The following is a 14,095-nucleotide window of genomic DNA, read 5'->3' on the forward strand; positions in this document are numbered from 1 at the left end:
GGCTGGTGCAGAGGCAACAATGTGGACGGGGCATCAGTGGGTGGTTGCTAGTCCGCGACAAGTCATCCGTCGGGAGTGAGTTCATCAGATGGCTATGCAGAGTTCAATGAGGCTTGTTAGTTGTGAACTGTTCTGGAATGACACCACGCTCTAAGAAGCCACGTCGAGAACAGGAGTTTGATGCGGTAGTATTTTCAACCGCAATTGTGAGTAAACATTGTGTCGAGTGGAAACCTCAAACACCAATTAACTTGTAATTAACTGTAAATAGTAGTTCAGTATATTTAGTGGATCATAAAACATGCTACCTCTTTGTATAATGATTTAAGTTTCAAGGATCCTGATAACCTGCTGCAGTATTTATAAAACTTGTTGTTATTTTGAAATAACCCATGCACACAGTATCAAACCTAGCATTCAGCATTTTAGAATGAGATTGTCGAGTTGAGAAACAGCAATCAACCTGCGAGTTAAGTTCTAATTTTAGTTCAAAATTGTTACAGCGTGTGTTAGAAAGATAATGCATTACATTGAATCAAATCAAATCTGGTGTGCTTATTTTTTTTAAATAGGTTATTATTCATGTTTTGTTATGTTTGTATAAATTGTAGAGACGATATTTCAGGTGCCTTGATTTGCATAGTTACTGGTTTACCTTTCTTCAAAAGCACTTTTTACTCTCCCACTGTAATTTGATTCCTGAGTCATTGGACACTACCTGAGATCTTGCAACTCCAATTGTGACTTAGTTAATTTTATTTTTGTATTCATATTTATTTGGAAATCGTGTCTTCCTAGCACTCGGCATGTATTTTGATATTGTATTTTATATTTTGCATGATTACATAGCAAAGGCAAAGCTTTTCCATCAGTGCTATGTTATTGTTATCCCATAAATGGAGGGCCACTGGGGAATGATGATGCTATAGGACACTCATGTTTTAAAGACGTCTCAAAGCTATGGAGGTGCGGGGAGAGGAAACAGATGTCATGTCTCTAAGGTAATGCTGCCAATCGTAGGACAAAAAAATCTCAATGGAAACTTCATATTTCTATTTAGCAAGGGAAACAAATTTAAGAAAAGTAACCATCTTGAAACAGTTAAATCAAACATTAACATTATGACTATTTCTGGTAAAACTATGACCTAATAATAAAATATTGAAATATGTTACGTACTGGAACTTCATTCACTAGCATCTGTACAAGAGCGATCTGAGGCTGAATAGTCTTCAGAATCAGAGTCGCGTTCTCATATTGACAGTCAGGTCATCAGCTGCTACGTCCATGATAGAGATTAATGTAGATGAAACGTTCTGAAACACTTTACCTTGTTAAGTGCGTACATACTACATGCATTCGTCTATAATACTTGGCACGTAAGGCTGTACTCTAAAGAACGAATATCTTTGTTTTTGACTCATTACTTACCCAAGTAAATGATAAAAGATGAAATAAATATATTCATAGTTAAGTCGGTTTCCAAATTTGGTGAGGTATTTAGAAAATAAACACACAATCTCATTCACACTCAATTTAATGTTATATACACAGTTCTAAAAAATTAGGGGAACTTGTTTTGTAACATCTGGTATGTAAACGTTAATTTGGTAGATGGGGCTCCAGTGGCAGAGACGATATTTCAGGTGCCTTGATTTGCATAGTTACTGGCTTACCTTTCTTCAAAAACACTTTTTAGCTCATATTAGCTTATAGAGATTCATGTAGATGAAATGTTCTCAATCTGTAGATGTAGCCATGCATTAAACTGTCAGGTGACCCCTCAAAACAAAGTGAATAGCGGTGCGTCCGTGTGTCGTGAGGTACACAGACTACTGCGGTCATTTGAGCACGTTGTACGTAAACCAGCACATCCCATGAGGTGTCTTAATGGGGTTCAAGCTGCAAGGGCCATCACTTTGATCCAGGAAGGATGAACTTTTCGTCATGTTGCTGTGGATCTCAATGTCTCTGTCAGTTATTCAATGCTTGTGGAATCACCACAATGAGACGGGATAGTTCACAAGGAGGGTTGCACAAGGTTGTGGAAGCATGACAACTCCACAGGATGACTGATATCTGACCATCTGTGCATTGCGGCATCGTTCAGCAACTGCCAGAGAACTGCAACTAGACCTCAGGAGGGTCACTGGAGGCACAGTGTCTGATCAGACAGTAAGGAACAGGTTAAGAGAAGTGTTCTTACAACCCAGATGTCCTGTCATAGGTTATTTTCATTTCCGTGTTGACGTATAACTAATATAATTGAATTTGAGGGATGTTCCACCCTGAGACTCTACTATACCAGACGTCCTGTTCGAGTGCCCCGTTTAACGCAGCAATATCGCGCAGCTCGCCTTCTGTTTGCCCGTACCCATGGCAACTTCGCCAATGGAGACCTGTGTTGTTCACAGAAGAGTCCAGATTTCCCCTGACACAGCGTGATGGACGTCAACGTGTATGGAGATGCCATGGAGAGCAGTACATGCCAAATGTTGTCCAGAAATGCGACTGATTCGGACAATGTTCTGTGATGGTGTGGGGTGGTATCAGTATTGATGGCCGTACAGATCTTGTCGTCGTCCGTGGTAATCTTACTGCTGCGGGGTACATCGAGCAGATACTGCTATAGGCACCGTACGCGTCGCTCTAGCGGCCGGGCGGAGAACAACACGTGAGGCAGACTCCAGACTCGCAGTAGCTGTTCTGTTATGATTGACCGTGTAGTTACTTCGATGATAATGACAGAAAAAAGGAGATCAAGGAAATGTAATGGCTGTGTTGTCAGATGTTCCAATACTTACGCAAATGCGAGAAGTGAAGTACAAATTAATTGTTTTCCAAAACGACCGATAGATGTGGACCGAAGGAGGCGATGGATAATACAAGGCGTTAACCGAACGAAGTAAGTAGGCCTACGCATACGTACTGCACATGTTTGCAATAAGTTCAGTTGATCCGATTTAATTTAATTTTTAGCACTGATGGATCACTTTGGCAACCTACGACTTACTCAAGAATATGTAGTGCACATTTCATCGGAAACAAAAGATCTGGACACCCACTAAGTCCAGCCTATGTTCCGACAATATTTCCGGATGAGTACAAGAAGAGGAATGTGTGGCTGCGACCCAGCTTACAGTGCTTGCACTGACAACTCAAGCGATTAAAAAAGGAAGAATCAGACGGAAAATTTTCAAGTACAGTTTGCCCAAGTAACATAACCAAGGATGCATACGTGGGAACAGATGTATCTGAATTTCATTGTTCAGACTTCATGTTTTCTTGTTCAATAAATGAAAACGACGTAAATACACAAGCATGTATTCCACTTAATTTCGGTCTGGGAGGGGACATTACGAAACATGATAAAATGTGTGGAACGGAAGACGATCAGGGTCCAAGTTTCCAAGGATACACTTCCATAAGGAACAATATACAAATGCGTGATTTAACAGGTGTGAACTTCGACGTCTTTGCCTTGCGTTATTACCAAACTGTAACGTTTCGAAATTATGTAGAGAAACCAGATTATTCCTTTTCCTAATGAAAATGAAAATCGGACTGTCCTATTCTGCTTTGAGAGTGTTCACAGGACAACAATTCCACGTATTTTACGACCGTGCTTATGCAACTGGCACTGCGTACGAAACATTTCATATTCTGGCCTAGTAAGGAAAATGTTCAAGAAACAATGTCTCCAGCATTTAAAAGAAATTACGGTAATTGTCGAGTCATTATTGACTGCATGGAATTTAGGGTTGAACAGCCTCCCCAAGTAGATCAAGAGATTGTATTTCTATTCTCAATACAAGGGTTGCTCCACTACAAAATTTTTAATTGCGATCACGCCTAATGGTATGATCGCTTTAAATCTAAATGTTACGGTGGAAGAGCTAGCGACTCATTCATAACAGCCGTCAGTGGTTTACTTTCCTTCAACCTGGCGATGAGGTCATGTCTGATAAAGGATTTAGGCATCAGAACTAACTTATCTGGCCGCAGTATCATAATCGTGACACCACCGTTCTTACATGACGGGAGATTAACAGCTGAGGAAGTTGAGAGTACTTACAATATTGCGAGTGTTAGAATTCACGTAGAAAGGTGTATTCAAAGAATCAAAATATACAATATATTACAGAAATTGCTAACAGAACTTTTTTTTTCTAGTTGCTTTACGTCGCACCGACACAGATAGGTCTTACGGCGACAATGGGACAGGGAAGGCCTAGGAGTGGGAAGGAAGCGTCCGTGGCCTTAATTAAGGTACAGCCCCAGCATTTGCCTGGTGTGAAAATGGGAAACCACGGAAAACCATTTTCAGGGCTGCCGACAGTGGGATTCAAACCTACTATCTCCCGAATACTGGATACTGGCCGCACTTAAGCGACTGCAGCTATCGAGTTCGGTAACAGAACTTTTTCCACACGTGGATGACATCGTCTATGTGTTGCGTGTTAATGAATTTGCAACTTCATCGAATAACACGAACAACAAATGAACTTCCATAGCATTCTTTTGCTTAACTTTCCATTTCACTTCCGTAAGAATGTTCAAAGCAGCTCCCCCAATTGGAGATTCATTTAGAAATGCGAGAGCAAAAGTATCAAAGTTATGTCGCCTAGTTTTGATCCGATTTGCTTTCGTGCTAGCAGATATTCTTATCTGTTTTTCTTGAAACCATCGAGGGCTTCCTGATTGAGATAGAGTGTCCAGGGAGATTTTAATTATATGATCTGTATCAACCTGCACTTTGTTGGTAAAAAACATTTCGTCGCTCACAGTGCGAAAGGTGTATTTGTCTGGCAAGCGCACGTCGTTAGAGACTTGTAAATGTAATAGCTGTGTCACAATTTCCTCACATTCTTCTCTCTCCACATCATTCACTACCATGTCTATCAATGAGGTGACTACGGCCCTGCACGATTGTTCGATTTCAGTACTTGCTTCTGCTCGATGCTTTGTACGAGACTGAAAGAGATGTGTTTTAAAATATCCTCAGTTAATTCGAAGGGGGGAAGAGATGTCCTCACAGTCTTTTTACCGAACAGTTCTTCTACGCGTTTGCCTTTTCTATATTTTTCTGTTGACATTGTTTTCGGGCTCGGTTTTCCCTACTGTTGCGGACGGTCTATTTTGGAGACAACACTTTCATTATTTTTATAATACACTACCGCAGCTACGCGTTTGCAAGTTCTTCTGGCGCCGGCAGGACAGGAACATTCGCTGGTAGAGGCATTACGATTCTGGTCAACCTGAACACAAAATAAAAATGCATACAACTTAGCAAACATGCGTCAATTAATCCTTACTAAATAAACTATATAAATTTTTACCTAACTACACCTTGCCTACCTCAAGTTTCACGATATAAGACGGCAAATTGGCAGACGTTTGTCGGGTGACTTTTCCAGTGATATATCCGAAACCATTCAAAATTAACTCTTCAACGCCGTTCACGTGGCCACTGACAACAAGGTTTCTTCCTTTATTGCATGATGATTCACTTTGATCCCCGAACTGAATCGCTTTAAACCCGCAACTTGTTCGAATGTTACACACGTTGTACTGAGACTCTCGCACTGCGCCTCACCTCTTGTTTCAGAACGGGCCATTGTGTAGCACTAGTAGTAGCATTTCGAGCTATCTGCACGGTGCCTATAGCACATGTTAGTCGCTGCATACGGTGTTGGCCCTGAATTCGTACACATGCAAGACAATGCCAGGGCTCATGTAGCGCGCATCACCAGAGCTGTCCTACGAGAATTGGACATTCAAGAGATGGAATGGCCAGCAGTGAGTCCCAACCTTAATTCCATCGAGCATGTATAGGATAGGCTTGACAGAAGTGTTTGTGGGTGTCCTGTTCCACCACAGACTCTCCAAGACCTTGAACAGGCTCTCATTGAAGAACGGGAACTGATACCGCAATGTGACCTATGTCAACTTATACGGAGCATGCCACATAGGTGCCAAGCTGTGATAAATGCTCATTGAGGACATACACCATAATGAAGCTCTTAAACTGTGATAAAAATCCACCCTGGAGGACTGTTATCACTTTGTTTTCGCCCATATTTGGACATTTCCGTTTGTGTTCTGAAGAACGCGAATCCATCATTGTTCTTTTGTATACTGCAACGGTGAAGAATAAAGGTTTAGTTAGTAATATACCTGGGTGCAAGGTATTGTTTTTGTGGAGCATGGTATACATTCAAAAAAATGTTTCCCTACTTTTTTGAACTTTGTATTTCTGCTTTTATTCGGATTCTAGTAGTATGTGGGTGATTCCTTCTTCAAATTTATTAATCTTTGGACTGAAGTGAAACCACACTGTAATAATAAACAAAGCATATATTTTACATATGCGTATGCTGTAAGTCAGACTACATAAAGACTAACTCTGCAAACAGTAACATCATGAAGTTATTAAAAGGTTGGGTTAGGTTATGTTAGGTTCATAATGAAATTTCCTTCATTTCAACTGATTCTCATGTCAGAAACTTATCACAGAAATGAGTTTAAAATACATTCTTACCTCTGATAATGTTGCAACTCTTGTTATCATTGCCCTATCACTGCAGTATATGTCTGTTTGCTATGTCTTCCTTTTTCAATTCCTCATAGATATTTACGATAGTCTTCTGAAGAGAGTTTTGTAAACGAGATGACGTCTGTTCTGTTTTCAGAGAAGTTCTTGCAGATTTTCCTTACTGCTTGGATAACGCAATTAAATTCTACACAGGAACTGGACAAAATAGGACCATTATTCATAAATTTGTGTGTTCATCATTTCACACCAACTACGTTATTAAATGAATTTTTCGAACATGCCATAGTTCTGTTTATCTGGTATTATCCATATTTATTTAAAATCTACAGAAAAAGAAAATGTGCATTATTTCTTCTCGCAAGTGTAATAGCAGTGACTTTTCACAACATGGCAGGGGCATTATGTATAATCTTGCAAGTCACGACAATTATGACTACATAGTGCCAACATGCGAGATGAATGGTAACTGTAAGATATCGTATCCACAAGTAGGGTTTCTAAATAGTATGGTTAGTGATATTGAATCAAACCCAACAGTTAGAAAATAACTATAAATCACTATCTTCAGTATTAATATAGAAGGAGTGTGTACGTGCTTACATGACTAGTAGTATAAATACAGGTTCCTTTTAGAGGTTGATTAACACGTTCAATGCGGATCACGCACTGGGCGCGTGACGCTACTTTATAAGCAGGTGCGGAGCACGCGCCTAGCGCATCATCTGACGGTTGCTAGGAAATGTAAATCACAGGTTTCCCGCATGGTAAGAAAGGCTCTAATTGTCATCCCGCACATCGTGTAAGTCCAGTCTATTAGCAGATTCGTCCGTAGCCATATTTGTGCATGCGTATTCCGTTTCTCGCGTATTTCCTCTCCAGAGTTGCCGTCATACGTCATCATTCATTTATGCGATCTTTGAGCAGCAAGACCACTTCAGTGCGGGCTAAGACACTGCATTTTCATTTTCAATTCTTCAGGAGAATTACGAGTGGTTCCACTTTGGAAATAAATAATTTCCACTACTGCAATATGTTCAGTAAAAGAACTGAACTTGTAACTGTCGTTTATTCTTGCATCATATATGTGTATAACACAAAGGAACTTCTAATTGTTATTTATTCCTCATCACATTTATAAGTAACTTGAAAGAACGTGCAGTAATCATTTTTGACTGCGTCGTGATGCTTATGTTATCATTTTATTTATATTTTTTTCTGATGGCCGACAATGTCGTTCCTTCAACATAACGAGACCCACCCAATAAGCCAAAGTATTTCATTTTTGTTTGTCAAATTCTGTAATAGAGATGTGTAAATATGAATATATTTATGTCTGTAACATACTTTATGCATTTGTTTGCTATCCGTGGTAAAGAATGCACAGTAATCTACCAATCTGTCTGGTGACCAGTATTACTTCTCGATTTCAACCAGGGGCGTGCGGGTCACGCACCAGGCGCGAGTGGGATAAGTCCACGAGTTCGATAAAACTTGTCCTACCAACGTACAAAACTTCGATAATTACAACTTTTAGAGAGTCCCACACAAATATTTTGCTCAGGTTGGCGGGTATGTCACGCTCTGCTAATACGCAGTGAACGTGTTAAGTGGCACCAGAAATGTTTTGCAGCAGGCCCTGCGGATTAGGGGTAGCATGGGTGCCTCTTACCCAGAGGCCCCAGGTTCGATTCCCGGCCAGGTCAGGGACTTTTACCTGGATCTAAGGGCTTGGTCGAGGTCCACTCAGCCTGTGAGATTACAATTGAGGAGCTATCTGAGGGTGAGATGGTGGCCTCAGTCTAGATAGCCAAGAATAATGGCCGTGAGGATTCGTCATGCTGACCACAAGACACCTCGTAATATGCAGGCCTTCGGGCTGGGCAGCGGTCGCTTGGTAGGCCAAAGCTCTTCGGGGCTGTTTGGCCATGAGGGGGGAAGTAATGTTTTGCTGTCCTTCTTACTCTTACTGTATTTATTTTGACTAGTGAATAACAACAAAATGAAATAATAATAAAAGTGTATAAATATAAAAAGTCAAATACATTGGTATTTATAGCCTATACAGAGAACGAAACTTTCAGCACGGAAACTTAGGTACTGTTTTATTTTTGCATTTAATCTCTTTGGGTCACAGTCAACAAATCAAATGTCAGCTATCAGCTTCAACAGAGTAATGCATGTGTAAATCAAGTAAGCAATAAAGGCACTGTCGTGGCAAAAGGATTGTTGCATAACTGTTGGCTTGCATTTGGGAGATAATAGGTTCGAGCCCCACTGTCAGCAGCCCTGAAGATGGTTTTCCACTGTTTCCCATTTTCACATCAGGCAAATCCTGGGGGCTGTACCGTAATTAAGGCTTCTTTCCACTCCTAGCCCTTTCCTATCCCATAGTCGCCATAAGAGCTATCTGCGTCGATGCACCGTAAAGCAAATTGTAAAAAAAATTAAAAATTCAGATGAGATCATCAGCACTGCTTTTGAGTCATGCCATTCTGAGTTCCTTAACCGATCCATTAAGAGTTACATCAAGGATAGGACTATAGGGTGAACTGCTTTTAAAACCATACACACACTATGTTAGTGATAGTCTTGTGAAATTAATTCAAATAGTTTCCATGTACATGATAATCATGATTATTTTGATGCTATAATGCTTTCCTGACAGGCTAATGAAGAAATTACATGTGCATAAGATTACCCAACTCTCCTTACAGCAACAAACAAAAAGAAACTCTAATTGACAAAATCCTTTGCATCTGCAAATTTTATCCAAAATGTCTGAATTTCTAGTTATTTAACCCTTTTCGGCCCTTAGTGCCCGAAAGCGCCCGACTGTTCACTTAGCCTTCCGGTCCTTAGCGCCCGAAAGTGCCCGGCTGCATTATCTGCACACACCTGCGATCTGTGCAATAGTTTTTAATTTTTTTCGGTAGTGATGTTTTTATAAGGCATTTATGAACAAGCAGTACAATCTACAAGGCTTATGAAATAAAAGACTGATTATCTGTCTTGACGTTGCCTAGGCAACGGGCTTGAACTTACGCAAGCGCGGTTCAGTTGTTTCGTTCGTAAACCTGGCGGGATTGAATACTGCGGATATTGAAACTGAGCTGAATATAGGCGAAGAGAGTGATACAGAATCGTTCGGTAGGGGTGGAGGTGAATTTTTAATGAGTGAATAACATATCAATGAAGTAAATTTTAGTGATAATAGTGATATAAGTGAAAACGAATATCGAGAATTCGGACTCGATACCGCGGCAATTCAGGTAACAACAAACATTTCGTTTCGTTACTCTGAATGATTATATGGATGATGTTGAACCTGTCTGTAATTCGGAGAGAGTATTATGAGAAACAATTGTTTTTACGTATGTTAGGAGGAGACAGAATATTCATTGACATAGCCTATTGCATGTATATCAATGAAACATTCAAACAGGCACATTCTGGTAAAACAGATACAGAATGGGAAGACACTTGAATTAAAATGAATTAAGATGAATTAAAATCGTATGTGCATGGGCATCATTCCACTTCCAAAATCACGTGATTATTTTTTGCAGGGATTCAGATAAAATGTGAATGTGACAAATGCAGCCTACCTCTGTGTCGAGTATCACCTGTGGGGGGGGCACTTACCAGTGATTCTAGTACTTGATTTTAGTGTGGTATTGCGTGAAGCAGCTGCACTTGTGCAAAGGAACTTGACAAGCCGAACAGATGTACCTTGTGTCCTTGCGTTCCTTGTGCACAGCGCGTACTCTGCAGGGTTTCTGAAGGTACTTTTTCCTTCTACCATATTTATATATTTACATGTCTGGGATTTGGGGGAGGTTTAATACTTCCTGGAATTTTGTTCTTAATAGATATTTGGTTGTTCCACAAGAAGCTGGATACCTCCAGGATGCTCGCGGATTTACTGGCCGTATAAGTGAGGCCTATAAAACATAGAAATGGTTCTAGGACTCTGTTTTCATCCTTATTTGTCCATCCATCAACCTCACTGTCACTATCACTGGCATCTTCACTCGTATTGTCGTCGCCGTCAACAGACTCGTCTGAACTGAATGTCGCACTTTCACTTCTGTGCATATGTTTTGATGTTGACGGACACACATCTTCACAATCACTAATACATTTTCGCGATCAATAGAGACATCAGATAAACTATCACCATGCAAATCTCCAAATATTTCATCATCGTTCAAGCTGTCTTTGCTACGGTGCGCCATGCTGACACCTGACAATACACTCGGGCACGCGGTACTGAGTATTATGAAACCACACTTCCTATGCCGAAAGCATAGTCAAGGAAAGAATATATCTACCTACATTCGTATCAACAAAGACTTTAGTTTGTAAACAACATGAAATATTTCGATTAATAAACGGCGGAAAGGATAAAATCACACAAGAATGAAGCAATGTGAGAAAACGTAAATTTACGTAGCCGGTCGCCCGCGCACCAACTCAAAACTACGTTAATTAACGTAGCCCATCATTAATGTGTTAACATTTGTTAAAACTGAGACTTGCCTAATCTTCATATGAAGAGTACAGTAATTTTCTTATGCTTTCTTGTTTTAGGTGATTGGTGGCTGTGCTCAGACCGATTTACTGTTGCTGATATCGCCTTGACCATTCTTCTGGATCGGTTATATCGATTAGGATTAGACAATTACTTCTGGGGCTCAGGGAAGAAACCTCATGTGTCAAATTACTACCGCCGTGTTCAGCTTCGAGATTCTTTCAAGAAGGCTGTCCCATCAACCCTCTTCCATCTCAAAACTTTGTTCCAGATGCAGACTCCTCTTATCATAGGTATTGGTGTTGTGGCAGCCCTAGCAGTTATTCTTGGAGGTATTTTCTACTTTAAGAAGAACTGATATGTTCTGTTGCACGGAAGGATGAAAACTAGTGCTGTGAAATGGATCATTCAATGGCTACTCTATTACAAGCTGTCTTCTCTGTTTGTACATTGCTGTGAACGCCAAGTGTCTGAAGGTAGAAGTCGAGATATTTTGAGTGTTCGCAGGACTTGATATGTTGAAGTTTGATGCATTTTCTACTAAAAACTTCCATTCAGATTTTGTGCTACTTGAAAACAGGTATGCTAAAAATCTTATGTTGGTAAATTTTCCCTCCATGCTTGTGATCTTAGGGTTTTTGAGATAAAGTGTGTTACAGAAGTATTCATCGTGGCAGAAATTGTATTTGTGTTATTACTTTGATAGGATCTATTTCTTTGGGGTGAAGTGCAGACATTTGGAAATGTTCCAAATTCATTCATAATGAGGCACTACAAGCATGTGATGTGTTTTTATCAAATTGTGATGTGTTTTTATCAAATTGTGATGTGTTTTTATCAAATTGTGATGTGTTTTTATCAAATTGTGATGTGTTTTAGATCAAAATCTTAATTAGAACCAATTACTGAAAGGTCAAGATTTCAAGGGTGAATACCACATTGAAGGAAAGCTACTGTATAATCCAAAAATGAAAGAAGGGTTAAGGTATCCTCACTTATAGATTTGAGTAATAGTAACCTCTATGTACTCCCCTTAGATATTTTCCAGTCAGATAATTCAGAATGTTGGCAATACTATTTTTCTATATAGTAGTAAAAAATGGGGAGAGAAGTACTAACCTTTCTTTACTTTTGCAAACCTACTGTATCAACAACAGTGCCTTTGGTAGAACTTCTTCTTATCCAGTACCTTAGAATGTCTAGTCTTTTGGTGAATTGACTGTTTATATAGTTAAAACTTTAGAATAATATTGCTAGTTTCCTAACTGAAAGCAAGTGAAAAAGTGATTGTAGGCTATGAAGGTTTGCTTCCCTTCAAACCTATTACTGTACTTCCAGCCCTTGAGAGTGTATACTGTGTGTGTCAAAAATTGAGGAATGGATTCCTCATAATCTTCAGACCCAACGTCCGTATAAGTGGACAGCCATAATGAAATTCATATTTCTGATGTTGGATATTCCTAAATGGAACAATGTGTGTCATTTTATACTGTCGCAAACATTTCAATATAATTAGTTAGGTCTGTATTACATCTGTGCCTCATGTTCACATGTATGGAATAATGATGAAATCCGCTATTATTTCAAGGGTTATAATGAGTTAGTCAACTTCGATAAATTGTTAATGTATTGTACTAATATGAATCAGGTGACATAGAGTGTTATAAAAGACCGGTACACGTAAAAAGAAACATAAAGTAATTGTTATTTTAATAACATACTGTTAGTTTTGTCTGTCTTTTTACTTGTGTAAATGCATAAAACAATTTGTAGCTTTAAGAATATACAGAAGATTTTGCATTTTATGCCAAGAATGCAACTTTTTGCCTTGCAGCCAGGATTTTGGCCTCTCTCTATGCCTTGGAGAAGATGATCAGTGGAGTTTCTTCTTGTTTCAGTGATTGGGAGTAAAACCATTTCCTGGTCATCCAACTGGTTTCTTTCCAGGTGGCTCCTGTTCATTTTCTTCATTGGTGGACTCGGCTTTGGAACATTTACGAGTTTGTGTTCTGTAAATAAGTTGTTGGGCAAGTAGCACCTTAAAGTAATGCAGATTGAAAATTTCAGAATTTTTTTACCCATTGGACCAAATTATCTTCTCTGTATTGGATCCAACTATTTACACATACTGTGTCCAGAAAATGTTTAAAAAAATTATACAGGCCTTTTTTGTGATACGACCTGTAATGGGCAGTTAGGCAGTTTCAATAGGTCAACCCCACCCATAAAGTCATTGTACTTGTGCACTATAAGAACACATCCTCTCTGTTCTTGAATACCTCCGAGCGTAACATACAGGATCAATACCGTGGTTTATCGAGGACATCATTAACTACTTTGTCAGCCCACTGCATCAATAGGATGTGCTCATCTTCGCATACTTTATTGTCGTAGGATCCTCGCCCTGAATTTAGGAGCTGTCTAAGCCAGCATTTGGAAATCTTGCAGTTATGGTAGTTCCAGTTTCTGAGATTCCCTTTGCTTTTTAATGTGTCCAATAAATCTGTACCCGTGAAGAGGCTATCTAAATACATATTTGTTCCCAGAGGACACATTTCACTTAGGCAAAGGACTTCTCGTCCCCGTGCAGTTGTTTTAAGGTTACCTTGAACTTCATTAGGAAGTCTAGTAGTTTCTCCTTGGTACACTTCAAAGTCAAGAATTTTACCTCCCTTCCCTTCCAGAACATAATTCTTTATACCTGTGGAGTCAGGTTTTCATGGAACATATGGTTGTATAGCTACATGACCTGTAAATGGTATAATTTGTTCGTCCACGCTTACGTCCTTCTCCCTGGTTATTTTCAAAATACCAGCATGAAATCTTGTGATAATAGGTCTAACTTTACAAAGTTTGTCCAGTGTTTCTCTTGATCAGTGATATCATCAGCGTTTACGACATGAACTGCACAAAAGCAAAGTTTCTTGAGTTTTAGGGAAGGAAAATGTTGAGTCGTCGTAGACATTTTATATTTTGGGAACATGTTCTTAACATATCAGGCTATCTGC

General features: G+C 39.5%; 1 protein-coding gene across 1 annotated transcript in view; it reads left to right on the forward strand.

Annotated features, from left to right (window-relative positions):
• Gdap1 (ganglioside induced differentiation associated protein 1) overlaps window positions 1–11,905 on the forward strand; it is a 31,989-nt gene extending 20,084 nt beyond the window's left edge. Inside the window, exon 5 of the mRNA XM_067135890.2 lies at window positions 11,147–11,905. Within this exon, the coding sequence (XP_066991991.2) occupies window positions 11,147–11,445 (299 nt within the window). The 3' untranslated portion in view covers window positions 11,446–11,905. The remainder of the gene's footprint in view (window positions 1–11,146) is intronic.
• The last annotated feature ends 2,190 nt before the right edge of the window (window positions 11,906–14,095 follow it).

This window comes from Anabrus simplex, chromosome 1 (assembly GCF_040414725.1).
Source record: "Anabrus simplex isolate iqAnaSimp1 chromosome 1, ASM4041472v1, whole genome shotgun sequence".
Taxonomy (NCBI): domain Eukaryota; kingdom Metazoa; phylum Arthropoda; class Insecta; order Orthoptera; family Tettigoniidae; genus Anabrus; species Anabrus simplex.